Raw genomic sequence first — 26,059 nt, forward strand, 5'->3', positions numbered from 1 at the left:
GCCAGCTCCAGGAGCCGCTTCCTTACACTGCTGTGAAATTCTGCTTGTCCATTAGTTTCCTGTACAGCCCACTGGGCTTCAAAAGCAGCTGTTCATGTGTCCCGTGTTCACAGATTTTTCCCTGGTCAAGGACAGCAACAAAATTGGCATTCTTAATGGTGGACAGGCGGTGCGCTATGATCAACACTGTTCTCCCTTCCATCAGCCGGTCAAGTGCCTCCTGTACCAGGTGCTCATTTTCGGCATCCAGTGCACTGTAACAGACAAGGTCACACACAAGGAAGCAGAGAGGTCAGAGCTGCAGACATGGTTGCACACATCACTGAGACAGACACCCTCCAGCGTGGACACACACATCACTGAGACAGACACCCTCCAGCGTGGACACACACATCACTGAGACACCCTCCAGTGTGGACACACACATCACTGAGACGGACACCCTCCAGCGTGGACACACACATCACTGAGACGGACACCCCCCAGCGTGGACACACACATCACTGAGACACCCTCCAGTGTGGACACACACATCACTGAGACACCCTCCAGCGTGGACACACACATCACTGAGACACCCTCCAGTGTGGACACACACATCACTGAGACACCCTCCAGCGTGGACACACACATTAGATACTCTAACCTGATCACGTTTTTCACAGAGATACCCTCACCTGGTTGCTTCATCAAGGAGAAGAATTTTGGGGTTCTGAAAAAGAAAAATGATTTATTAGTGAACACAGTTCTGGACAGTAAGGAGGACTGGTGAGATGGCTCAGCATGGAAAGGCACTTACCACCAAGCCTGACAATCTGAGTTTGAATCCCAGACCCTACACCATTAGATGGACAGAACTGACCACGCTGTTGGCTGACCTTTGTGCACCCCTGGACCAAGGTAAATAAACTGTAATAAAAGCATTTAAAGGGTGGGCAGTGATGGCACACGCCTTTAATCCCAGCACTCAGGAGGCAGAGGCAGGTGGATCACTCTGAGTCTGAGGCCAGCCTGGTCTACAGAGCGAGTCCAGGGCAGCCAAGGCTACACAGAGAAACTATGTCTCAAAAAACCAAAAACAAAAAACCCAAACAAAATAAAACAAAACAAACAAACAAAAAAACCGCACTTAAAGGTAACTATTACAGTTTTAAAAGACAGAAGGAGCAGATGGGAGGCTGCTCGATGGTTGAGAACCTGGGCTCACTCCCAGCACCCACATGGCAGCTTCCATAGCTCCAACCCCGGAGACTCTGACACCTCTTTTGGCTTCCTTGGGCACTAGGCACAGGTGTGGTGCACAGACATTCAGCAAAACACCTGTACACATGAACGAAAACAAGGGGCAGAAGGGATGGAGTTCTGACCTACAAGGCGGTGCTGCTGCCTCTGGCAGACGGACTGTGAAGCACTGAGACAGGAGCCCACCCATGTGCCAGGGCCCTTCACCACCCCACGGGGAGGGATGAGCCAGGTCAGTGCACCAATGCCGTGGAACTGTATTTGGATGGGAAATTCCTCCTCCTCATCTTCCTCCTCCTCCTCCTCCTCCTCCTCCTTGTCCTCACCCTTATGCTCCTCACCCTCTTCCTCCTCCATCATCCTCATCCTCACACTCTTCACCCTCATCTTCCCCCATCCCCCTCCTCCCTCTCCCCCTCATCCTCCTCATCGAGAGGCTGCTCCCACACATCTTCATGAGTATGTGATGGAGGGGATACCTCAAGCTGAAGCTGCTGTCACTGAAATCACTAGATGGGATGTAGCTTAAAGCTTTGTTATCTGCTTGTCAGTGAAGGAACAGATGAGACTCTGAAACCAGCAGTACAGTCCTCGGCTCTCTCCAAGTCTTCATAATAACTTACTTAAGAATAGTAAAATAATGCATAATGCACCAAGGTGAGATTAAACCAATATATACACCAAATTTGTTTTCCTATGAATCTATCTGTAAGAAATTGTCAACAAAACATACCCACCCCGTTCTAACATTACATCAGCCTCAAATCAACTGAGCTACAGATAGCCCATCAATTCAGCAACAAGAGGAGGAAGTTCTCAACAGCACACAGGAAGTTCAGACCTTACTGAGTGCAACAAGCAGCTGTGGAGACCTGTATTGTCTGGTTCACTGACCAGAACGGCAAATCTAGACAAAGTACTCCATGGCACCCTGGGTAGGGTGGAGCGCTGGAGTGGACAAATACGCACTTACTAAAAGTCACTTCAATAGGTGCCCCATGTTTCCATGATGCCACTAGAAACCACCTACATGCTGAGGGGAGAAATGAAGGGAGATGGTGCTTTCACAAAGGCAGAATGTCTGGCTCCCCAGGAGGTTCTTCCTGCCCCTGGCTGGAGTCTGTCTGTCTGAGGCGTCTGATCTTTGCCCCATCAGAACAACTGAGGAAAGGTTAGAGGCCTGCAGATCGGCACTACTCTGACATTTTGTTAATACCAGTCAACAGGCAATTGCTGCTTCTAGGGTTTTTTCCCACTCTTGACACTGGCTCTTGAGAAATGTCTCAAATATGACAAATACATGGACAATAAGCCCTTAGTAGAATTTCCAACTTCTCTTTTTACCAGACTGATAGCCGTACATAATATATTCCACATACACACATGCATGCGCGCACGGGCGCGTGCACGCGCGCACACACACACACGCGCGTACCCTCGCGCGTGTACACAGAGCTGGTAACCCATCAGCAGTCTTACCTTCAGCAGAGCCCTGGCTATTGCAATCCTCTGTTTCTGCCCGCCTGACAAAAACAGAAAAGACAAGCTTAACATAAATTCTTAGGAAGAAATTCTTTTGGCTTTTTGAGGTAGCCCTGGCTGTCCTGGAACTTGCTCTGTAAACCAGACTATCCTTGAACTCACAGAGATCCGCCTGTCTCTCCTCCCTGAGAGCCTACTGGTTTTTGTTTTGCCATCATGCAACATAATTGCCACCTTGTTGTTTCATTTACCCTTTGTGGTCTAACCTCAGAGCTGGAAGGGGCCACTGCATGGTCTAGCCACCAGACATCTGAGAGGACGGGAGCTTACAACATCTAGAACAAATACATTTCTGCATTTTCACTGAAAAACAAAAGTCTGTGTCTAACCAAAAGTGTGCTTTCGGTTAGCTGCACTACAGCTCCCACCTCACTCTGCGGCTAGTCAGAACAATCTGCCCTTCCCCAAAGAACGTGGAACCCATAGTGCGCAGCTGACTGTTCCCTCGGAGTGGCCAGCTCTGCCTCCCAGCGGTAAAGCTTTTCACACGCTCAGGCCCAAAGGCCACAGAAAGATCAGTCTCTTTTCACAAAGCCCTCAACTCAAGAATCCACTTTTTCAAGGGTTCTTTAGGGAAACAAGCACAGGGGAGAAGCTTAGCTCCATGCAGAATGCTTGCCCGCAATCCTCAAGACCCAGGGCTCGATCCCATCACTACTAAACAAACAAACAAACAAATAAAATAAATAAATAAATGGATGGCTGAATGAATGGGGTTATATCTGACAGAGATGATAGGTGGCCCACAGGTTCACTCGTCGCCCTTTCTGGAACCTTCATTTTCCTTGGTGAGGCATCATTCGCCACCTTGTTGCATCTTTTCTTTAATTCCCTATAGCCTCAGGTTGCAAAGCACATCTTTCCTAGGATGGAGACAAAGGCTTATTGTCACTGGTGTCACCCAACAGCAGTCCCAAGGAAAGTTCTGGGCAGAAAGTGAAGGAAACACATCCTTTCAGAAAGGATGAGGCAATTTAACTAAACTGCAAAGATGAAAGCCTCATCTATAAATGGCAGTGCACTGGGAACCACGTGAGCGCTTCCTGGAGTGAGTGCTTCTGCCACGCTGGCAGGACTAAGCCACGAGACATGAGTGCCACGTACCAGACAGGAGGACGCCCTTCTCACCAACCACAGTGTCAAAGCCCTGAGGGAAGGCGTGGATGAACTCAGCGGCATTGGCCATCTCTGCTGCCCTCTCCACCTGCTGGGCTGTGACTGAGGAGAGGCTATCAGCACCGTAGGCAATGTTTTCCGCGATGGAGCAGGAAAACAGGACCGGCTCCTGCAATTGGAAATGTTGCACATTTGTCAGAAACTCCAGCCAGCGTCAGGTAGGCACCATGGGCTCTGAGGAGCCGAAGACAAAGAGTGGTGCATGTTCTCAGAGCAGCGCTCTGCCTGGAGGCCCTGCTCCATGACAGAGAGGCCAGCAAATGCTTCAGGAGGTAACGGTGTCTGTTGCCAAGCCTGACAACCTAAGTTCAATGACTTCAAGTGAAAGGAGAGAACCAAGTCTCCTAAGTTGTCACCTGACCTCCACACGCACACCATGCCATGTGCTTGCACACACACACATACACAAAACAAACAAGTAATGCAATTTTTAAAAAATGGTTCCTAGCCAGGTGCAGCGGCACACACCTTTAATCCCAGCACTCAAGAGGCAGGGGCAGGTGGATCTCTGTGAGTTCAAGGCCAGGCTGGTCTACAAAACAAATTCCAGAACAGCCAAGGCTACACAGGAAACACTGTCTCAAAAAAAAAAAAAAAATTTTTTTTTTTGGTTCTTGTTTAACATGAACAAGACCAACCTTGTCTGTTGTCTTTACCACACTGTGAGGAGACTCCACAATGCGTGACCACAATTGCTGGCCTGTGGCAACCTTGTAAGTGCAGCCCCTCCTCTAGGGCTAGCAAGCCCTGGAAGACTCAATTCCGGCTGCCTACCTTCCACTCAGATGCCCATGTCCATCCGTCACTTTCTGACACACAACCAGACACCACCAGGGCACCCCGACAGAGCCCCAGGAGGCACACTGCTGGGGTCTAGTCAGCACCCGTGGCTACACCCTCCATCCAGCCTAGTGCAAGAGTCCCCAGAGTACAAGAATGGGAGGTGTGCATGTGTCTGAGAAAACCGGCTGTGATACAGATTTGTTGCTCCATGCAGCCCTGTGCAAGTGCGCCCATGGCCAGGCCTGGGAGTCGGGAAGAACTGTGTCAGCCTCTGCGCCGCCCTCCTCTAGGCCCTCGTGCGGTAAGAGGCACCAGTCTCCAGTCTTGGGTAAGAGGCAGCACTCCCACTGACGAGGTGCTCTGGAGCTGAGGGGCACAGCCAGCAGTCTGTGTGGGGATGAGTGCACCCCACCCACACCCCGCTGCTGAGAAACATGATGTCAAGCAAAAGCAGCGGAAAAGCATCTTCTCCAAAAGGGAGCGACAAGGACACCTGACTTCTTACCTGACTTACTGTCCCAATCTTGGATCTCAGCCAGACAGGGTTTAGTTGTCGAATGTCATGACCGTCAAGACTGACTGTTCCTGTAGAGAGGCCAGAGGTCACTACAGGTCAAGGCTGATAACCAGAGTGAACAGAAAAAGGTCCCAGTGGGGAGATTCCAGATTCATTAGTTAACTTCAAACTCACTATGTAGCCCAGCATGACCCTGAACTTCTGATCCCCCTGTCTCTCCCTATTGTGCCGCTATTTGTCCCCTCTCCTCCTGATGCCACACTGGGAATCAGATCCACATTTTAATGCATGCGAAAGAAGCAGTAGCCAGGGCTGGAGAGATGGTTCAGAGGTTAAGAGCACTGTCTGTTCTTCCAAAGGTCCTGAGTTCAATTCCCAGCAACCACATGGTGGCTCACAACCATCTATAATGAGATCTGGTGCCCTCTTCTGGCCTGCAGGTGTACATGCAGGCAGAGCACTGTGTACATAAGAAATAAATACATCTTTAAAAAAAAAAGAAGCAGCAGCAGTAACCAGCTGATCCACAACCCCAACCCCTAGACAATTTTTAAGCTAAACACAGTCAGGACTTGGAATGCGGCTAGCAGTGAGGTCCTCGCCTAGCACATGCAAGGGTTCCGTCCCAACCACTAAAAAAACCAACAAGGTCAGGCCTTTCAGAGCAAGAGGGGGTCTTCTGGAAGGTCCGAGGCTAGCATGTTACCTAGTGGACAGCAGGCCCAGCAGTCCACCTTTCTGAGTCTGGAGGTTGCTGGTAGGTGGGCTACCTGGTAATGTTGGTGTTTCCACGAACCCAAGGTCTTAAGCAGAGCCTTGATTCCGGAGAGAACTGTGAGAGACAGGGGAGCGCACAGCAAGCACTGGCCAGCATTCTGATGGTGGCCTCCTGACTCCACAGTCCCTTGATCATGCCAGTATCAGAGGAAACCATAAGGCCTGGCTCAGGGGCAGAGGTCTTCATGTGTTCTGCAAGTTTACGTGGGAGTCTCTTTGGCTGCCCACCTAAGACTGCAGGAAAGGATACACACACACACACCATGAATAAGTGAGACAGTCTCACACTTGCTTTCTAAATCCAAAAATTAAAGCTCGTGTGCAGATCATCTACTCTAGGCAGGAAAGGGGGTAAAGATATAAAATAACACACTTCTGCTCTTACAGGGGGTATAATCCAATTGAAAACATAGCCAGGAATAGTGGCGCATGCCTTTGATCCCAACACTTGAGGAGAGAGATGCAGGCAGATCTCCATGAGTTCCAAGCCAGCTACAACTACATCATAAGACCCTGTGTCAGAAGGAGGAAGAAGAAGAGGAAGAGGAGGAAGGAGGAGGAGAAGGAAGAGGAAGAGGAGGAAGAAGAGGAGGAAAAGGAGGAGGAGGAAGAGGAGGAAGAAGAGGGAGGAGGAGGAAGAGGAAGGAGGAAGGGGAGGAAGAAGAGGAGGAAGAGGAGGAAGGAGGAGGAAGAGGAGGAGGAAGAGAAGGGGAGGAGAAGGAGGAGGAAGAAGAGAAGGAGGAGGAGGAGGAGGAGGAGGAGGAAGAGGAAGAAGACCCGAAACTGGGAAGGCCACTGAGAAAGTGTCTGCTGGGGAGACTGCTCACGAAGCAGCAGCAGCCACAGAGAGAACGTCAAGCGCTCAATGAAGTGCACGAGACTGCTATGCAGGAAGCTGGGGCAGAAGGGGCACAAGTTTAAAGTCAGCCTGCAAAACTCAGTGAGAACCTGCTTGCAGAGAAAAGGTAAACAGAGTTTGGGGGGGTGGTTCCTACTAGCTCAGAGCGATGCCAGTGGCCGCATCACTCACATGGAAATGGGCAGTGCGCACCAGTTAGCTGTTCCTAAAACAACCAAGGAGTGGCCATGGTAGTCCATGCTTGGGATCCCAGAAGCCAGGAGGTAGAGGCAGGAGGATTGGCACAATGTCACAATTGCCACAGTATTTAGATGAGGCTCAGCTAAATACTGAGTTCCAAGCCAACCAGAGCTTCAGAGAAGGCCCTGTCTCAAAGAACTTAACCAAAAAGCAGCCAAGGAATAGCCCGGAGGCAGAAGCAGCAGCAGGCCCTCTGCAACTCTCACAAGTGCTGCCTCGGCACACGACAGAGCATTGTTCCAGTGTGGGCACGCCGCCCTCCACGGCACCCTTGGCACTGCCTGGGCACTGCTGGACAGTCTCGCTGACCCACTTCCAACGCAGGAGCAGAGGGAGGTGCCATGAGTGTGGAGACCAGAGCACTGCACCACAAGCTTCCTTCAGGTGCGGTCGCTCCTCAGCACGCAGCAGCAGGAGAGGACACAAACAGCTCAGGGGTGGCCCTGTCCACAGTACTCTTCATCACCTACCCGAGACGGGGTCATAGAGCCGCAGCAGGAGTGAGACCACTGTTGACTTTCCAGATCCACTAGGGCCAACCAGTGCCGTGACAGATCCAGACGGAATAGAAAGACTAAAGTCCTGGAACACAGACACCTCCGGGCGAGCAGGGTACGAGAAGTGCACGTTTCTGAACTCCAGGGCACCTCGGAAGCTTTTCTCATCCAACACAGTCCCCTCTGAAACACAAGATGGAACACAGAAAGTGGAAGCAAAACTGGAGCTCCCCGCCCGTGTGGCTGAAGTGAACTGGACAGACATCCCTCTCCCAGCACAGTTCATCCTGGTACTACGAGGAGCGAGCCTGTCTGCTGGGCTCCTCACACCCAGGGTAACATGCATACAGTCTTGTGACCTTACACACCCGAGGCATCACCTCATGAGGACTGTTGAGTTGTACACAATTGCCTGCCCGAGCTCTGTGGAGTGTGAGGACCCAGCCCTGGGCGAGTATCTGTGCAGAGTTCTCATCTACGCCAAATAAACACTTCGAGAGCGCAGGGATGGCCACGTGGCTAAGGTGTGTCAAGGGTTTCCTTAGCCCCAGTGTGACCTCAACCTGGTATGGAATGCACCCCCACTTATTGCTGGGTTTCTTGCCTTAGCTTTCATCCTGGGCGGCGCAAAGCTCACTGCACCGCAAGCACCTGGAGTGCTGAGTGTTGCTCCTCATGGCCACCCTCCTCCCAAAGCTCCTGCAGCTGGTCTAGGCCCCTGGCTCAAGCGAAGATGACGACAAAGGAGAAGATGGCTCTTGCCACTTCGTACCAGCATCACCCCCAAATGCCAGGAAATATAAAGCCTTTTAGCCACCTTTCCCTTGCCCCAATCTCTTACAAACATCACACTCACTATGGAAGATTCTAGAAGGCCACCTGGGTGTTCCCTTCACATCAGGCCTACTTGCTGCTATCCTGCCCTTGGTGGTAATGACTGGCTGCAGGTGCATGAGCAGCATAGCTTGTCATCAGCCCCACATCTCCAGAACATCCCCTGAAGTATACCCACCAGTGTCCCATAGGAATCCTGACCTTTTCCCTGCTCTGCAGCAGGAGCCACCTCCTGGCAGTGGCCCGTTCTCTGAGGAGGGCAGAATGCTGTTTTAATGGTCCAAAGCTCACTTTATTAAACCCAGCAAGCCGGGGTGGTGCACACCTTAAATCCCAGCTCTCGGGAGGCAGAGGCAGGTGGATCGCTGTGAGTTCTTGAGGCCAGCCTGGTCTACAAAGTGAGTCCAGGACAGCCAAGGCTACACAGAGAAACCCTGTCTCGAAAAAACCAAAACAAAACAAAAAAACCCCAGCAAAGAACAGCCCCACCTCAGACCCACCATTATAAGGCAGCTGCGGCTGTCTCTCCAGCAGCTCCCAGAGCCGCCCACCAGCACCCAGGCCTTTCATCAGCTCGGAGAGTAGAAGGAACTCAGACCTGAGGACAAGAGAAGTCTATCGTCAGCTGACAAGAAAGGCCACAGGCCTCCCCTCCTGAGGCTCCTGAAGACAGCAACTGCGGCCACCAACGTGAGATCTGCTCCTTCCGCTGAGGCTGCTAGCTGCTCCACCCATCCCCCTTTCCCCTAGCTCCTTCAGCTTCTATTTATCAAGGCTCTCGGAAACTTACAAATATGTGACCACACTACTCAACGGTGACAAGTCACTGTACCACAAGGACAGCAACCTCCTCCTCAGTCAACACTGCAAGTAAAGATTCTACAGGGACGACTAGGCCACGAGAGACAGGAGAATCTTAAACGTGCACTAATAAGTGAAAGAAGCCAGCCATAAATGGCTGCATGCTTTATTGATTCTACAACACTTGAAAACGTCAAAGCGATGCATATAGTAAAAACTGTGGATTCCAGGGGCGGAAGAAAGAACACGTGGTGGGTGGGCGGGGTCACGGAGGGCTAACTGTAAAGCTAACTTTGGTTGATAACAACAATGTGTCAACTTAGGCTCAGCAACTTAGGCTCAGTAACAAAGGGACCACTCTGGGAAGAGGATGACTGTTCTGAAACTAGGATGCTGGCAATCACTGTAAATGCAACAGTGTTGCTTTTTAACAGGAAATCTAAGGCATCTGTAAATTCCAGGCCAGCCTGGCCTACAGAGCCAGTTCCGGGACAGCAAAGACTATGTAGAAAGCTTGTCTTTAAAAAAATAAATAAAGGGGGCTCGGAGGTTAAGAGCACTGAGTACTCTTCCAGAGGTCCTGAGTTCAGTTCTCAGCAACCTACATGGTGGCTCACAACTGTCTGCAACATCAGTTCCAGGGAATCTGACATCCTCATACATGCAGGCAAAACACCAAAGCAAATACAGATAATAATAAATAAATCTAAAAGAAAAACCTCACTAAATATTTACATTTATCAAAATATGTATGTGTATATCAATGTACAAATGCTACTTTCAGCTTTTCCCAGAGAAACCTCTCCTTGTAGTGAACAGCAGCAAATACAAAGACTCAGCCATGATGCTAAAAACCAGTGAGAGATCCGGTTGAGAGCACATGCCTAAGGAGGGCTTTTATGTCACCTCTGCTAAACATTCGCGAAAGGCTCAGTGCAGGACAGGAGGAGGAAGGGCTGTCCAACGCTGTTGTCTGGGCACCACGAGCCTTTGCCACCGTGAACTCGCAGGAGCTGTGGGGCCAGACACTCAGCCTGCGGGAGACTGGCCCTACAATGGCCCCTACCACAGAGTCTGGGAAGGGGGATGTCACTGTCTTCATCTGTCACCCACCGCTACCCAGAGTCACACGGACAAACAGCCTGGGTTAAACTCGGTGGGACACAAACAGCACAAATGCTCACGAGCGTGGGGAAGAGATTTGTAGAGAAGGGGAGCTGGCAGGGATGGCAGGCAGAGAATAGAGGGTGAGGGAAGAGCCAGAATGTACCAGGTGCACGGTATGAACCTGTCAAAGAACAAAATAAAAACGACAGCAATGTACTATTAATTCTGAGGAGTGAGGGGAAAGAGGGACTGAGTGTGGACAGTTAAGACTCTGGGCAGCAAAATGTGTGAGGTGAAACTATCTGGACTCTGGTCTCCGTCACTCCAGCCAACCATCCTGCTCTCCCCTGGAACAGTGAGACACATTCTGTAATAGCAGGCTAGGAAAAGCAGCTCCCCAGTGGCCCTGAGCTGAGAAAGGACACAAGGGCCCCAAATTTCCCAACAGGGGACCTGCTCACCCACTCGCCTAAGGTTGCTTAAGGGAACAGCATGGAAGGAGCGCCTGTTCAGTGGGGCCTGCTTTCAGGGTGTAGCTTCAAAGCCTGTTTATATGCTGTACCTCCGATGCTCAGTCCAACCCAGAAAGCATACATGAGGAAGGAGGAGAGCTCGCCCACCGTCATGTGAGCACTGCCCATCAGCAGGCCTCCCCTGTACAGGACCGACAACACAATCAGGTTTCCTGAGAGCCCAGCCTACAGGAGGAAGAAAACAAAGACATCAGTGGGACCGAAGGCCTCTCAGGCACAAAAGTATAAACTAGGCCTCTGGCTCCTTTTTTTTTTTAGTTTTTTCGAGCCAGGGTTTCTTTGTGTTGCCCTGCCTGTCCTGTAGACCAGGCTGACCTCGAACTCACAGACATCTGCCTGCCTCTGCCTCCCAAGTGCTGGGATTACAGGCGTGTGTGCTTTGGCTCACTTTTAATATGTAAAATTTCCCACAAAACATTTTGAAGTATTTACAACAGTGAAGCAAATTCTTGCATCGCCACAGAAACTTGGATGTCATTGGCCCTCAAGCTATTTCCCCAACTTGTGAGGGAAGAGAGCAGCACCGAGGCCTCCCTGGGTGGCGATGAGTCTGCAGGGTCCACGCTCTGAGGAGATGTTATCCACATGGAGCCGCAGCCGCTAAGCCCTGCTCTAAGTCTCTGCGAGCGCGGGGTCCCTACTGCCACCTTCTTCTCTCAACTGTCACTTCACAGTCCATCACACAGCCTGGGGTTCTCTCCAGTTCAGACAGAAATGTTTCAGTTTTCTCACTATGCAGTCCTGGCTGCCACAATCTCGTTACGTAGACCAGGCTGGCTCCAACTTACAACCTTCTGAGTATGCCCAGCACACATGATGGTTTTCTATTCAGGGTTTCTGGGTACTTTGTGACCAGTTTCTTCTACTTTCTTCTATGTACTAAAGTGATATAATCCTCAACAGGATTAGCCAAATGAGGTTACATCTGAAGGACCCAGGAGCCTGTGTAAGCATACGTCGTGGCCCAGTCCTAAGGTTCACAGAGCACAGCACTCAATGTCAGAGGCTCTCAAAACTGCCTGGCCACACACTGGGGACAGCACCAGCTCTCACACACACTACTTTTTCTGATTCCACTTTCTTTTTTTTTTCCTCTTCTTCCATAAAAACAGCTTAAAGTCCAAGTCCAAATCTTTACTATGTCAAGAGCCACAGAGTGAAAATCCCTGCATTCTCACTGCCCACAACTGTCTACTTACTGCTCCAAAGAAGCCGGCGCGTGCGAAGGCCTCCTTCTGTGCCAGGTGCAGCAGCTGGCCCACGTGGCTGGTGTACTTCTCCACTTCCGTCATCTCCTTCCCAAACGCTCGGATGGTTCTTATGTTTCCGATTCGCTCCTCAGCTAGCTGTGAGAATCCACACCCGTGGCAAGGGCCGGGAAGATGCTTAGCAGCTAACAATGCTTGTTGCTGCTGCAGAGCATCTAGGTTTGCTTCCCACCATCCGTGTGGGTCACACCCATCCATAACTCCAGTCCTAGAGGATCTGATGCCTTCTCTCTTCCACAGGCACTAGGCACACAGGGAGCACACACACTCATACACACACACACACACACACACACACACACACACACACACACACCAAAGGGAGGCGTGTCACACTGCTATTGACAGCTCATGAACCTCTGTGAGCGGCTCACAACTGTCTCTAATTGCAGCTTCAGAGCATCAGATGCCCTCTTCTGGCTGCTGAGGGTAACTGCATATATGTATACACACCCCTCCCTTACATGTTATTAAAAAATAAAATAAATCTTTTTTTTTGGTTTTGTTTTTGTTTTTTTGAGACAAGGTTTCTCTGTGTAGCCTTGGCCATCCTGGACTCACTTTGTAGACCAGGCTGGCCTTGAACTCACAGCGATCCGCCTGCCTCTGCCTCCTGAGTGCTAAGATTAAAGGCGTGTGCCACCACGCCCAGAAATAAATCTTTTAAAAATGAGGACAGTGCTTTGCAGTCTGCTTTACTGGGTTAGTACAGGACACAGTGCTAGCTAGACACATTTCCAAAGCACATGAGCTTCTTTTGTTCAAAGAAAAGGTTTAGGCTAATCTCAAATTCATGATCCTCCTGCCTCAAGCTCCAAATGCTGGGCTTCCAGGCGTGTCCCACCACAGCTGGTCATACTCACTTTTTGTCCTACCATGACAGTGACAGGAAACAGTGAGAAGCTGACACAAGCCAGGTGTGGGCTCATAACTGTAACACTAGAACTTGGGAGGCTGAGGCAGCGGGATTACCATGAATCTGAGGCCAGCCTTGGCTGTATAGTGACTTCCAGGCCAGCCTGGGAAATGCAGCAGCAGACTGGACACACTCTGGGGTGAGTGGCTAGACAGGTCCAGAGCATTTCCCACCTTACTGGAGTGTCTCTGGGAGAAATCATTTGTTGCTTGTTTCTTTGCCTCGTTTCCAGCTTGTGCTTGAAAGGAACACAGCATGCACATTGTGCATTCTGCCCGCTACCCTGAGCCTCACACCTAGCGTAGATACACACTCACACACACATACACACACTCACACACACACACACACACACACACTCTCACTCACACACACAGGAGGTCAGTACCTGTGTGGCTTGTGCCAAAGAGTCCTGTGTGGCTTTTGACAGTTTCCGTAGATACCTCCCATAGATCACAGCGAGGACAGAGATTGGGGGCACCACACCAAGGACAAAGGTGGCCAGACTGGGTGACACGAAAAACTGTCAAGAACAAAATGTAAAAGGTAAGAACATCTGTGCCTTGAAGTGGCAAGACATCCTCAGACCTACTGTGTGCAGCCTGGAAGACACTGTCTCCAAGCCAGGACTCCTGTTTGGGTTGGATTTTCCTGGCATCTTTGATCCTTATGAAACCCAACATCAAGCTGGGTGTGGTGGCACACGCCTGTGATCCTAGCACTTGGGAGGCAGAGGCAGGAGAATCTCTGTGAGTTCGAGGCCAACATGGTCCACAAAGCTAGTCCAGGACAGCCAAGGCTACACAGAGAAACCTTGTCTCAAAAAAAAAAAAAAAAAAACAAAAAAAAAAAAAAAAAAAAAAACACACACACAACAACAACAACAAAACAAAACAAAGCCCAACATCAAAGCTGGGTGTGATGGTGCACACCTTTAATTCCAGCACTCAAGAGGCAGAGGCAGGTGATCCCTGAGTCAAAGGCTAGCCTGGTCTACACAGTAAGTTCCAGGCCAACCAGGTCTACATAGTGAGACCCTGTCTCAAAATCAAAACAACCACAGAAGCCCAAGGTGGGCATACTACCAAGAAGAAGTGTGGCTGCAACTGCTGGAGCAAGGATGTAAACTGCATATCCTCTGGCCAGTTCTAGCATGTTCTAGTCTGTCAGAACACATCTTCAGCAGCAGGGCGAGGGGCAGGATGCGATGAGGCCTGCTGTGCTCTGCACTGGTCAAACCGCATCGCGAGTTCTAAGTTTGGGTATAGTCACCCTAAGGGTGTAGTTTCCACTTAAATCAACCAGTCAGAGAGGTTATCTGCAGCTGAAACAGAGCTCAGTGCATGCTGGGGAACACTCTGCCAACTGAATTACAACCCTAGCTCTCCTTCTGCTGTTTAGCCTTGTCCCATGAACCTGACACTCGCAAGTGACTCAGGCCAGCAGGGCTGCTTGGAACACAGATGCTACCTGGAGGGCAAGCTGGGGTGGGCTGAGCCCTCTGAGAAAAGCAAGATGTCTGTGGAGCGCAGGCCACGCTGCAGGGGCCCAGAAGATGAGGTCTACCTCTTGAACCTGATGCACGGTTCTCAAAGGCGCTCCTTGGCCTGGCATTCTTGGCTGTCCTCAGTCCATCTTAGAAACCTTCAGGAAAAGCCACTCTCCAAATGGTCCTGACTCAATAGAGATACCAGCCTCCCGGGTCCCTACAGTCGGGGCAGCGGTCTTGCTTCTATACGTTACAGAATGCCAAGAACGTCTCAAGCCCTCGGGCTCAACATCCCTGGTCCTAAGAGCCCTGACAGAAAGCACCAGGAGAAGAGGCTGGCCTACCATCATGCCAACACCGACCGAGGCCTGGGCCCCCGCCCTCAGTCCGTCAGACAGGTTTTCGGTCACTGAGCGACCCAGGAGTGCGGTATCTGAGGAGAGGCGGTTGATCAATTCTCCTGTGCGGGTCTTGTCAAAGAACGCAACCTCCTGCCTTAGAATCGAGGAGAAGAGTGAGGTGCGCAGCCTGTTCACGATGCTCTGACCTGCGAAGCAAACAGGCAGCCTGCTGTGAATGTAGCCGCCTGCCACTCACGGGGCAGCCCAACAAGCTGTTTAACTAGCCTGTCGTGAAAGCCAGTCTGTAGCCTGAGCGTGACAGCTCGGTGGATCCTGGCGTGGGATGGACTCATACAGGCCTGGTGTGCTAACTTCCTGTTAGTAACTGCAGACCTTGGGGACAAGCCGAGGAGATAGTGGTGAAGGTGGCGACAGTGATAAAGGGACCTTTGACTAGCAAGGTGAAGGTCCTTGCCGTGTGAGCCTGATGACCTGAGTCATCAGATGGAGCCTAGAAAGCCATGCTTCCCTCTGACCTCACATGTTCATGTCTGCACACGTATGTAAACATATCCTAACAACAATAAATAATAATACATGTTTTTAGGCCGGGCGGTGGTGTCGCACGCCTTTAATCCCAGCACTCAGGAGGCAGAGGCAGGCGGATCGCTGTGAGTTCGAGGCCAGCCTGGTCTACAAAGCGAGTCCAGGACAACCAAGGCTACGCAGAGAAACCCTGTCTCGGGAAAAAAAAAACAAAAAAAAACATGTTTTTTTTAAAAAGTGTTTTTTTTTTTCGAGACAGGGCTTCTCTGTGAAACAGCCCTGGCTAGCCTAAACTCACTTTGTAGACCAGGCTGGCCTTGAACTCACATTTTAATTTTTAAAAAAATTTTTTAAAGATTTCTGTATTTATTATTATGTATACAGTACTCTACTTGCATGTACACCTGCACACCAGAAGAGGGCATCAGATCTCATTATAGATGGTTGTGAGCCACCATGTGGTTGCTGGGAACTGAACTCAGGACCTCTGGAAGAGCAGGTGGCGCTCTTAACCACTAAGCCATCTCTCCAGCCCCATTTTAATTTTTTTAAAGGTAACATGATCCTTGGCATGTGAGGAGCATCACATGCCTGGAACGCCAATCAAATCCTGACTAGATGCCCCTGCATGAATTGCACTTTGCAATGGCAGGAACAGGTTAACTGCCCACAGATCATCGTGCTAGCCTTGTAGACAAGGAATGCAGCCCCAGGCTGCCAGTGCTGGGGAGGTTCCCTGCCTGCTGAAGAGATGCCACTGAGGTCCCACCCCAGTAGCTACACAACGGCATGAGCGCAAGCCTGACCACAGCAGGGACGGAGTGTACTGGACAATCCTAACGCCTTATTAGTGGGACATGAGGTCTGAATGGAATACTAGGAAGAGATGGGGCCTGGGACAGCGACACTGCCCCTGACTCTACCCCAGGTCCTGTCATCTAATGAGACTGACCTGAAGACTGCATGAGGTAGACACGGACGGCGTTCGCAGCAGCACCACAGAGGAACACACAGGTGAGTCCAGCACAGAGGCGAGTCAGGCTGGCAGCATAGTCCCCGCTGGGGTTGGTGTAGATGACGTCAATGATCCTCCCAAGGAAGAAAGGGGCGGACATGGTGATGACGCTGGACACAGCAAGAAAGCCAACAGCAGCTAGAAGACAGGAGCAGCACACAGACTCGCACCGCAGCACAGGGCCGCAGACCTACACTGGCCTCCGTGGCTTCTTCTCCCCCATCAGCGGGCCTGACTAAAGGAAGGAGCAAGAGATAGGGCGGCAAGAGCACATGTGTGCCCAGCCAGCCAGGAGATGCTACGGTGTGTGCTTTCTTTCCTTCCTTGCTAGGAGTACCTCAGGACAACCATGGGCGTCCGCCTGGCCGCCCTCCTGTCTTCTGGTCTTTGTGCTCATTTCAGATGCTGCTCCTCCTCCTGAATTTCTGCGATGGTTTCCCTGGCATCCAACTGCCCCTCGGCTGGATGGTCAGACTACCCAGGGAAAGCTTTTGTGCATGTGAGGGAAGGGAAGCTTTTCTGAGGCAAAGTCTAACTCTGTAGCCCAGGCTGGCTCACTATGTAGCCCAAGTTTGGTCCTGACCCTCCTGTGACACTACCTCAGCTTCTTGAGTGCTTAGGAGTATAGGTCTATGGCTTAATGTCCTTGACTGTGCTCGGTACGGTACTTCAAAGCCCACTGCGTAAGCTTTGGAGAGCAGTTCCTGGGATCTGGCCGCATCCCCATAGTTACTGCTGTGGGGAGTAAGGCATGAAAGAACGACAACTAGGAAACAGCTGTCCATGAAAGTAAACAGCCATTGTGGGGGGGCAGCTCTAGCCAGGTGTGGTGATGACCGCCTGTAATCTCAGCTCCTGGGAGGCAGAGGCAGAGGCAGAGGCACATCTCTGAGTTCAAGGCCAGCCTGGTCTACACAGAAAGTTGCTTTAAAAAAAAAAAGACTTATTGCTGGGCGTGGTGGCGCACACCTTTAATCCCAGCACTTGGGAAGCAGAGGCAGGCGGATCGCTGTGAGTTCGAGGCCAGCTTGGCCTACAAAGTTAGTCTAGGACAGCCAAGGCTACACAGAGAAACCCTGTCTCGAAAAACCAAAAAAAAAAAAAAAAAAAGACGTATTTATTTATAATATATAAGCACTCTATTGCATGCATGCCTCCATGTCAGAAGAGAGCATCAGGCAGAAGAGGGTACCAGATTCCATCATAGGTGGTTGTGGGCCACCATGTGGTTGCTGGGAATTGAACTCAGGACCTTTGGATGAGCAGCCAGTGCTCTTAACCACTGAGCCATCTCTCCAGCCCCTCTACACAGCAAGTTTCAAGCCAGCCAGGGCTACATAGTTGGCTAAAGCAGGCGATGAAAATTCTAAGAAAATCCAGTTAAAAAGAACACACAGCACAGACAACTACACCCATACCAAAATGAAGAGAAATCACAGGACAGACACTCTTTTCACTCATGAGACTGACAAGTGTCGCACGCTCACAGGGATGAAGGTGGAGCTGTGGGAGGGAGGCAGCCGCTCGTGTTGGTGGCAAGGTACCGGGCACTGACGAAGGGACAAGTTTCCACCAGCAACATGTGAGATCATTCACGGGCTTGTGAGAATTTCACTTACACACATCCATAGGAAGTACAGGAAAATGACTTCAAGGGTGTGGGATTACAGCATGGCTCATGTCAGCAAGAGACTCTGTACCTTACACTCCCACCCTAACGGGTGAGCTAGACCTACTACAGAGAACATATAAACATTAGGCCACCGGTAAAAGGAAGAGCTAACTTTCCGGGTATCTGCTTGGAACCATTCAGCAAGATGTACCATAGGAACGGGGCATTATGACACAGGGCTGATATCCAGGAGGATCACAAGTTCAAGTCTAACCTCAGCTACAGAGTAAGTTCAAGACCAGGCTAGGAAAATTAACGAGGCACTGCCTCAATAAAAAGGACTTTGGATGTAGCTAAGTGGTCGAGCACTTGCCCAGCAGGTGTAGAGTCGTAGGTTCAATCCCCAGTACTGCTACAGCAGAGGAAGATGACAGACACACAGACAGACAAAGACAAACAACTGGGTAAAAAACAAGTCCTTTCACTGTGAGTTCGAGGCCAGCCTGGTCTACAAAGCAAGTCCAGGACAGCCAAGGATAGACAGAGAAACCCTGTCTCAAAAAGAAAAAACAAAACAAACAAACAAGCCCTGGACAACAATATTAGCATGTGGGGTGTTTCCCTCTTTTTCCCTTCCTCGGACTGTGTGAGTACACAACATTTTTGGAAGAGCAGCCCAGGCTCCTTTTACGAGTGGCGCTGTGACTGGGTACAGGGCAGGTCTGCCTCCTCTGGGCTTCTCTGGTTTGGGAGCCTTGCTGGTTTATGGCAGAGCTGTCTGTGAACCCAGGAAGAGTGCCTGGCCCCACCTGCAGTGGATGGTGCTTCTTTCTCCTTGGGCTAGTGTTTGCACTTCAGCTAAAGAGATCATTCTAGCTTAGGCTTGAGAGAGCATGGACCAGTGAGGGAGCGGAGCAAGAGGAGAGGGCATTGGGACAGGGCTTCTAAGCAGGCGATAGGCCTTGCTGTCTTCATTCCAACAGCCTCTCCTCAGAGGGCCAGCCCGGAGCCTCTCCTCAGAGGGCCAGCCCGGAGTCTCTCTTCAGAGGGCCAGCCCCAGAGCCTCTCCTCAGAGGGCCAGCCCTGGAGCCTCTCCTCAGAGGGCCAGCCCTGGAGCCTCTCCTCAGAGGGCCAGCCCCGGAGCCTCTCCTCAGAGGGCCAGCCCTGGAGCCTCTCTTCAGAGGGCCAGCCCCAGAGCCTCTCCTCAGAGGGCCAGCCCTGGAGCCTCTCTTCAGAAGGCCAGCCCCAGAGCCTCACTCACAGCGAGGACACCTGACACTGCTTCCTGCCCTTCACTTCTCTCCTGGTTTCCATGTTAGCATTGTACCACTGGCTCACTGTTTCTGCCCGTTTTGCCTGCTGCTGTAACCTCACCACCCTCACCTACAGCACACAGCAGGAGCTCAGTCACTGAAGGAGCACACTGGACTTTGGCAAGGGAGGCGGTAAAGTGCCTTTCCAGAGCAAAGTCCTTTGCCAGCTCAACAGGGACAGTCAGACCTGGCCACTCAGGGAGCCTACCTGCCGGCTGTCAGAACCCACAATCAAAAGTGAAAAAAATAAAATATAAAAAATAAAATCAGGGACTGAAGAGACTCAGCAGTCAAGAGCACTGGCTCTTGCAGAGGACCTGTTCAATTCCTAGCACCTACATGGTGGCTCACCACCATCTGTAACTCCAATTCCAGAGGATCCAGTGCCCTCTTCTGACCTCTGCAGGAACCAGGCACACATGTGATACACTTGCATAAAGATATACACCCATAAGAAATAAATAAACCTTTCTTTAAAAATTAATGGGCTGAACCGGGGGGTGGTGGCGCACGCCTTTAATCCCAGCACTCGGGAGGCAGAGGCAGGTGGATCGCTGTGAGTTCGAGGCCAGCCTGGTCTACAGAGCAAGTCCAGGACAGCCAAGGCTACACAGAGAAACTCTGTCTCGAAAAAACAAAAACAAACAAACTAAAGACTTATTTTACTTTATATGTATGCATGTTTTGCCTGCATGCTTGTATGTGTGCCATGTACATTTGGATCTCTTTGACAGAGGGAGGGGTGTTATGCATGTTTATGAACCACACACGGGACTAGGAATCACACCCAGGTCCTCTACAAGAGCCGCTAGGGCTGTGCCATCTCTCTAGGCCTTGTTTATTTATTTATTTATTTGTAGTGGTTTGAATGAAAAGGGCCCCCTAGGCCCATAGGGAGCAGCACCGTTAGGAGCTGTGCCCTTGTTGAAGTAGGTGTGGCTTTGGAGGAGGTGTGTCACTATCGCCCCCTGCTGTCTTCCGATGGGAAGTAGAGCTCCTGGCACTGAGTCCGCCTGCAGGCTGCCACGCTTCCCCGCCATGACTGACTAGCTTTGGAGGAGGTGTGTCACGCAAGCCTGGCTAGTGTGTCACTATCGCCCCCTGCTGTCTTCCAATGGGAAGTAGAACTCCTGGCACTGAGTCCGCCTGCAGGCTGCCATGCTTCCCCGCCATGACTGACTAACCCTCGGAACAGAAGCCAGCCCCAATTAAACGGTGCCCTTTATCAGAGTTGCAGCGGTCATGGTGCTTCTTCACAGCAATGAAATGCTAACAAAGACACTGATTTTATTTTACTGGCTTTTTAAGATAAGAGTCTGTGTAGTCCTGGCTGTTTTGGAATTCACTCTATCGAACTCAGAGATCCGCCTGCCTCTGCCTACTGACTGCTGGGATTAAAGGCCAATTCATTTATTTTTAAATACACACACACACACACACACACACACACACACACACACACAGACATACACACACAGACATACACACACACACACACACACACACACACACACACACTTTGATTTTCTTTTTCTTTTTTTGGAGACAAGGTTTCTCTGTGTACTCCTGGCTGTCCTGGAACTCCCTCTGTATACCAGGCTGGCCTCAAACTCAGAGATCTGCCTAAGTGCTTCCCAAGTGCTAGGATTAAAGGCGTGCACCACCATGCCCGGCTCCAGTTGCAAATTTACTTATTTGTTTTTGAGACAGGGCTTCATGTAGCCTATGATAACCTTAACTAACCACACAGCCAAAGGTGACAATTCTGCCCCTACCTCCCGCTCTAGAATGCTGGGATTAGGGGGGTGTGCCAGGTGTTCCGCAGAGCTGGGATCAATCCCAGGGCTTCGTGTGTGCTAGGCCAAGCACCCTGCCAGCTGAGCTATTATTACATCCCAACCTCAGGTTTATGGGCCCCCTATTGTGTGTCCCTTCCTATTACAATCTGAATGTAAATAAAATGGATTTGGTCATCTGGGTTCTTGGAATCAAGGCTCTGCCATGTGGGGCTGTGGTGTATTAGGTTCCACCCCAAATCCTAGCCCTCGCTCAGCACACTAGGAAGTCTCCACCTTGTCTCCACACCACAGCGCAGCCTCTGTTGCTATCCTGCAGCCCGGTGGGCCCCAGCGCTGCTACTGCTGTTTCCTGCCTGATCCTCCCAAGTGCATGGCCACCATCCTCACCCTGCTGAGCCCTGGCCGCCAGAGAGGTCAGACCCAGGACATGCAGATGGCCTCAGGCCTGCACCGTAGGGCTGGGAGGCCAGAGGCTGAGGAGGGTCAGGAAAGCTGGCTCTAGAGAGGAGGCAAAGAGGACCAAAAAACCCTGGCTCTGCCACTGTGTCTGCCCTAACACGTCTCTCAAATCCTCTGTGCCTCAAATCTTCCTCCTATAAACAGCTAAACAGCAGCATCTTCCATGGAGCTGCCGTGAGTGGATTAGACACACGGAAGGCATCTGGCACAGGGCCCAGTAGCTGTCGCCTCAGAAATGACCTGTGCTTTGACTCAGCCCAGAGACAACTCAGCTGTCCCACCTCTCAGAGAGCAGGGACTGGAAGGGAAAAGGCAAAGAGGCAGCTCCCTCGGGAGGGTGAGAGCTGCTGGCAGACACGCTGGGGTCTGGGGGGACAGGGAGACATCTCAGAGATGATGTGGATGTGACAGGCACCAGGACAGAGGACAGAGGGGAGATGAGGCGACCCACCGACCCTAAGCTGAGGGAAGAACTGAAGATAGGGGGTTGAAAGCCTAGAATAAAGCTGAGCAGGAAACAGGGGTCCAGGAAGTACTCAGATCCCTGGAGTAGCCCACCCCACCCCACCCCGCATCACAGGCTGTTCCTCTTGCCCCTTAGCCCTGTCCTGATGGACCAGTGCTCTATCTGGGCACCAGAAAGCAGCGGGTATAGGCAGCCGCCAACTCTTCCTCGCCGTCTTTAACTATGGTCCCTCTGCAGACATGTCTACAACAGCCAGCCTCAAACTCTGCCACAGTTCCAGGCAGGCGTCGGCTTTTGAGAACAGTCAGTTCCTCACACTCTCCAGCCCTTACTAGTAGCGCAGGAGAGCAGCAGGCCCGGAGTCCCGCGTATCAGCACTGTATGAAACATGAAGGGAAAAAAGTAGAAAGGCAGCCTAGCTATGAGCCCACCCTAGGAGCCAGGAGCCCCAGAACTCTAGGTATCCTCTCATCTCAGGGCCGCTGCTCCCTGGGAGAGCTGAGCCCTGGCCTCCTATCTGCTATGCACACAGGAGCCTGCACAGGTGCCCCTCCCACCCCACACCCTCCCACCACCCCCACTCTCTGCACATCCTGATGCTCCTGGGCTCAGCACCTTCTGAGGTGCCTTGTGGCCAAAATGATAAGAGTAATAAGACTTATCAGTGCAGAGAGGCACTGGGTAGCGTGCAGACTTAGCGATACCAAGGCGGCTGACGTGGTGAAGGAGCGGGCACTGAGAGCAGGCGCTGTCCTGCTGCTTCTGTGGGCAAGCATCTGCAGACATGCCAACCAGGAGGCCCTGACTGCCAAGTTTTGGATACTTAACTTCAAAGTCTTCTGGGGGAACAAACTGCTGACTGCTGACGAGGATGGGAGGAAGGGGTATTCCTGAAACACACCCCACAGTTCTGTGCGGTTTGTTTTCTCTAAAATTAGAAAACTAACATCAGAACCCAGAGGTGGCGGCACACACCTTTAGACTGGCCTGGTCTACAGAGTGAGTTCCAGGATAACCAGTGCTATACAGAGAAACTTCTCAGAAAGCCAGGGTGGGGATGAGGGGTTGGGGAGAAGGAAAGAAACAAAGGAGGGAGGGAGGGAGAGAGAACTAACATGGGAATTTCATCTCTTATCATCTGCTTTTGAGACTTTCAAGAAATAATGACAAGACATGATAGCTCATAATCTCAGCACTCGGCACACTGAGGCGGGAAGAATGCTGTGTGTTTGTAAGTCAGCTTGGGCTACAAAGTGTCTTGAAACTCAGACAGACAGAAAGACAGAAAAACAGACACAAACAATGTCTCTGCTCCCCCCGCTCCCCCCTCCCCCGGCATCTCAGAGCTGTGGCAACTCTTCGAGTGATCTATTACAAATTAACGGTGCCCATCACTTCCTTTTACTTCCAGCAGCACCAACCTCCAGACGGGCTTTACCTATGACTTCTGAGGAAAATATAAGCTATATAAAGAGCTCTTCTTCACACTTCCTGAAGACAGAATATATTTATTACCTACTTATAAAGCCTTGAGAATTCCTAGCACTTAGAGGTTGAGGTAAGAGAGCTCAAGTCAGAAACCTGCCTGGGCTACAGACTCTGCCTCAAAACCAAACCCGCTATCATGTGCAGGAAGCCTGTTTCTCATACACTGGACGTTTCAGGGGCCGACTGACAGCTCCAATGATGGACACTGGTGCCGTTTCTGTCTTATTTAATGGGGTCTTCACAGCATGCTGGCACAGCAGGACAAGTGGGGACAGGTCACAGAGATGACAGGCACAGGCACAGAGGGAAGGGCTAGCTGCACCAGCAAAGCCTCACCCCCTAAAACTTTGAGATCTGAAATTTCAGAAGCCGAGGTTCCTGCCTCAGCCCCTCATAGTCAGGGCACCCCAGTGGCCCAGAGTCTCCAGGGGGCACCACAGGCACTCTCTGATCTGTGCTCTCCTCCCCCCACAAATATCTTTTAAACCTAGTTTGGGGGCCGGGCGTGGTGGCGCACGCCTTTAATCCCAGCACTCGGGAGGCAGAGGCAGGCGGATCGCTGTGAGTTCGAGGCCAGCCTAGTCTACAAAAGTGAGTCTAGGATAGCCAAGGCTACACAGAGTAACCCTGTCTCAAAAAAAACAAATAAAAAGCCTAGTTTGGGTGGCTCACACCTGTAATCCCAGCACTTGAGAGATGAACAAGAGGATCAGAGTTCAAGGTCATCCTCAGCTACAGAGTGAGGGGTCAGAGTTCAAGGCCATCCTCAGCTACAGAGTGAGGTTGAGGCCAGCCTGACCTACATTAAACCTGTCTCAGTAAAACACAGAGGAGGGGGCTGAAGAGATATCTCAGTGGTTAAGGCTGCTCTTCCAGGGAAACTAGGGTTCTGGGTTCAATTCCTACCACCCACATGGCAGCTCACAACAGTCTGTAACTCCAGTTCCAGGGGATCTGACACCCTCCCACAGACATATATGCAGGCAAAGCATCAACGCACATAAAGTAAAAATAAAAAATTCATACACACACACACACACACACACACACACACGATGTGTCTTATACCTAAGGACACCATGTTAAAGATACCACGATCTCCTGACTCTTGTCGATGAGATCCATGTGCTAAACTTAGTCCATGAGCATGCTGCTCCAATCAATCTCTCCCAAAGAGAGTAATTTGTACAGCAAGGAACTCAACAATTAACTTGAGGTCCTGTCTGCTTCAAGAGTTGTACGGCAAGGTCTTTCCTCTTGCAAAACCCTCATGCCCTTCCCCATTTCATCTTTAGTTCACATCCTGCACCGCTCACTAGGCAAGGAACCCCAGCAGGGCTCCAGGGGTCAGCTTCCCACAGGAGGAACGGAGATTTAGGGCTCTCTAGGTATCAGCAGGCCTTTGCTCCAGCCATCCCTCCAATGGCTACTAAAAATGGGGAGTCACAGAATACTGTCATTTAGACTCAACCGATCCTGAATTCTTTATAAAAGTCATTCGTTGATTCGGTGGAGTTACTGACTAGTTAGTGCCTGGTCTCACCACTTAGGGAGGTGACAGCCAAGATAAAGTTCACGGTGCTCAGCTTCATCCTGAGAAATACTGCCGGCTGCTTGATAGCGTGCAGCCTTAGCTTTGGCTTTAAACACATTATAGGTGTGTAATATAAAGTAGACATGGCTTTGGGAAAAACTTCTGGCTTTGTCTGTCTGTCTGTTTGTTTGCCCTTAAAGGCAGAAGCTCCTGCTTATTCAGAGAATGCCCAAAGGCAGACAAGCTGGTGAAATATTCTGGTAACAGGCTCCACTGACCTCAGCCAGGGAGCGCCAGCCAGTTGAGAAAAGGCACCCATAGCCAGCCTCCCAACTGGTGTCGGCAGACCTGAACGCCCTTGTGGACACAGAGGGCAGGCCGGGGCCCACCCACCGCCCGCTAGTGCCCCAGGGTTTCTACCTGATAGCCTCCCGCGCTCGGGGTGCACCAGCCCCAGGAGCTTCCATACTTCTGAGCGCCGAGTCGCCGCGGGCCGCCGCCGCGAGTCGTTGCCAAGACCTCGCACTCGGGTGGCTGCTGCCGGGACTCCCTGGAGTCTGGCGAACAGGGGATGCGCGGCGCGGGGTCCCGCCAGCACCCAGCACCTGCGCGTCCCTGCGGACGCGGCCCACCGCCCCACGCCTCCGGGCAGCCCCGAAAGGGGCGCGGGAAAGCGGAGGCCAGGGGTCGGCTCGCGGACTAGGGACGTCCACGCACGTACGAGCGGAGTCCACTCAGAAGCCAGCCATGTCCTAGAGGAGACCACCGCCGGGGCCCACGGACGCACGGCAGGGCCCCGGCGCGTAATCAGCAGCAGCGCCCTGGCACGGGGGGCGCGCATGGCGCTGCGTCTGCCCAGAAAGCGTCACCCGCCGGCCCGGCCGCACGCCCGGGGACCCTCCCGG

General features: G+C 51.5%; 1 protein-coding gene across 1 annotated transcript; it reads right to left on the minus strand.

The window, feature by feature from the left end:
• On the minus strand, positions 1-26,059 carry Abcb10 (ATP binding cassette subfamily B member 10). Its single transcript, XM_051168933.1, is given in 14 exon segments — positions 1-254; positions 678-712; positions 2,722-2,765; positions 3,889-4,069; positions 5,249-5,328; positions 7,607-7,816; positions 8,968-9,046; positions 9,049-9,065; positions 10,938-11,073; positions 12,108-12,254; positions 13,481-13,615; positions 14,926-15,128; positions 16,421-16,621; positions 25,575-26,059. Coding segments are annotated over 14 exon segments (2,121 nt in total). The 5' UTR covers positions 25,996-26,059; the 3' UTR covers positions 1-22.

Source organism: Acomys russatus, chromosome 26 (genome assembly GCF_903995435.1).
Source record: "Acomys russatus chromosome 26, mAcoRus1.1, whole genome shotgun sequence".
Classification (NCBI taxonomy): Eukaryota; Metazoa; Chordata; class Mammalia; order Rodentia; family Muridae; genus Acomys; species Acomys russatus.